We start from the raw sequence: 2,627 nt of genomic DNA on the forward strand, positions 1-2,627 counted from the left end.
GACTTTCAGATTCAGTAAAGAAAATGATTAAACTGGTAGATCTCTGAATCTACTGAAGATTCTGAATATGTGCAAGTGCAGATAAACTTGACTTCAGAAGGATGAAAACCAACCTTAGTCTTCACGCAAGAGAAACTTAAGCTATGTGTGCAGACTGAATCTCTGCTGAAGCCACCACAGTGGTTTTAACTTTTTTACGGGGAATATCAGAAGTTCTACTTAAGCATTAAAGGAGAAGGAAAATCTGTGCAGACTGAAACCCAGCTTAAGCAGTCCACAGTCTGTTCTGAAGGAGCCAGAGAGAAAACCTGATCTTGCCTTCAGTTCGGAAGGGCCAAATGTTGCGGCTGTTGGTGTTCTGAATCTGACCAAAGAAAGAAATGAGCATCATAGGCTGACCAAAGAAACTGTGATGAAGATATCCATGTGATCCTAAGAGGAGAGGAGATACGCTGGACTCCTCTCATCCACTTGCCATTGAGGATGCCCTCACTGACCGTGATCTTTTCTCCTTTACGCCAAACGTAACAGAGAAGCAGAAATCTCCGAGGGCTCCTACCCACGTCTGACCGCAGCCCGAAAGGAGACATGCTCCACATTATCGATCTGAATCTTAGTCTTTCAGCTTCATTTGGTGTCAAACTAAAGCTGACCTCAGGTCTTGACTCCCCTTTTGTGTTTTGAGAATCAATTCACTAACTCAAGGAAACTTTTCATAGCTTTTCCATTTACACAGCAAAGCTAAGAGAGGGAGAGAGAGGGAGAGAGATGATCTGCCGAAAAGATAATTTATTCTTTATTCTGCTGCAGAGGACAGGATGTGATTTTGCAGTTGTACACTCCGGTGCATAACTGACATGAATCAATCATCAAGACAAAAAGGTATATCATGTCATTATAAATAATACAGACAGAAAAAGAAAATACACTTCAGGTGATATTCCAGTGCAGAATAAAATGCATACATGTCAAGAGGGTATAAAGCTCCACCGCGCCAGCATCACAAAGCACTATCATGGCATTAGGAACAAGTTCACAACAAAACCACCAGAAAGAAATAATATATTGATTTCAGGTGATGTTCCACCGCATACCAAAGAGCGTAAATGACATACACCAGTCATCACACACAAATGTAGAGTGTCCACCACAAGGACATCTCAAAGAAGGGCAAGATTTCTACTATACAGCCCAAAAAGAGAAGAAGAATATCAAATCGCTATCCGTTTTCTAGTTACAAGCTGTGTTCAAACAGAGCACCAGGTCTCCAGCCTTCAGCTTTCATTGCATTGTACCTGTCCATGATGAAATGGAAGGATGAGGACCTGCTGCTGCAGCGCACATTCTCGGCGCAGAAGAGCTAAGGCTGCTATTGAGATTTACAGCATGGCTTGAATCATGTGCGGTCATACACAAGTGGATGTACAGAGTTTGCGAGGGCCTTCTATCAGATGACGGAATCTTACTGTGTGCAAAAGTACAATGTAGGATGCTTTCAGACGCTGTAATTCACAGAGAGGTGACTGAGGTAGCCACCCTAGTGCAATGCCCTTTGAAGATCAGATAGCAACCTGCGGAACTCATTCATAATCAGGTAGATAGCGAGCCTGCAGTGGCTTTTTGCTGAGTGACGGAAGGAGTTCATCAACAACCTCAGAAGGCCTCTTATGTCATCTTCATATTCAAATCTATGGCCATCATCGTCCTCGTAGTTCAGTGTATCACGAAGAAACGAACAACGCAGGCCTTCAGATTTCCATCCTTTGTAATGTCCCAAGGAGTTCAGAAGATCTTCTCCACCAGCGGTATCTTTGACTTTCCAGAACAGCTGAAACAATGAGACAAAGTTTCCATATCCTTGATAAGGCTCCATCAGGTCAATATGACTACAGAGTAGGCTGCCATCACACGCGTTCACTCCCTGGGATATGATCCTTAGCCACTCGGTCAGATCAAATGGTAGCTTCTGACCATGAAATACCTCCTCGGTAACCATATGAACAAATTGGCGGTAGTCAAGGTCCCCAACAGCCTCACGGTACTCCACTATCGCGCCCTCGGCCAGACCATCAAGCTTGATGGAGTCATCTTGATAGATTTGGAAGTTCTTCGAGGAAAACTTTCCAGCAAGAGCAAAGTGTTCATGATGGAGCTTGACAACTTTGTTAAATGAACGCATCAAGATCACTCTGCTACGAAGCATAGATAACTTCAGAGTGGTCGGTATCATTATCTCAGCAACCTCTTCGCAGCTCAGGACATCTCTACATCCAGGGAGCTCACAGTACTCGTGCATCTTGTACCTCAAAGAATAATCATACAAACTCTCTATGTCTTCGATCTCTACCGCACACCTGAGGTGCCTGTGATGAGCATCAAAATTCAGCCTCCTTGGAACTCCTAGCTTGTTCCTAGCACTACACTTCAGGACTTTAGAGCCCGTTGACTTGCAATTCCTGTAACAGTGATAAAGATTGAGTAGAGTCCTTCCGAGGTGCTTTCATATGTGCTAATAAAATGCATGACCACAGTAATGTAATGAATAAAAATGTAAGGTAAGGCATACCCATACCTTACAGGGGACTTCTTAGCTGGTGGTGTCATTGTGTTTTCTTGAGAAATCAGTT

The 2,627-nt window shown here is 43.5% G+C and overlaps 1 protein-coding gene across 1 annotated transcript; it reads right to left on the bottom strand.

Annotated features, from left to right (window-relative positions):
- Positions 1 to 1,537: 1,537 nt before the first annotated feature.
- Positions 1,538 to 2,296, bottom strand: LOC123184614 (uncharacterized). Its single transcript, XM_044596710.1, has one exon. It carries the CDS (start codon positions 2,294 to 2,296, stop codon positions 1,538 to 1,540), a length of 759 nt encoding a protein of 252 aa, XP_044452645.1.
- Between the last annotated feature and the right edge of the window lie 331 nt (positions 2,297 to 2,627).

Source organism: Triticum aestivum, chromosome 2A (assembly GCF_018294505.1).
Source record: "Triticum aestivum cultivar Chinese Spring chromosome 2A, IWGSC CS RefSeq v2.1, whole genome shotgun sequence".
Lineage (NCBI taxonomy): Eukaryota > Viridiplantae > Streptophyta > Magnoliopsida > Poales > Poaceae > Triticum > Triticum aestivum.

What these genes read in the sequence shown, in the direction of transcription:
- LOC123184614 (XM_044596710.1), bottom strand. Translation starts at nt 2,296, where the DNA reads ATGCACGAGTACTGTGAGCTCCCTGGATGTAGAGATGTCCTGAGCTGC.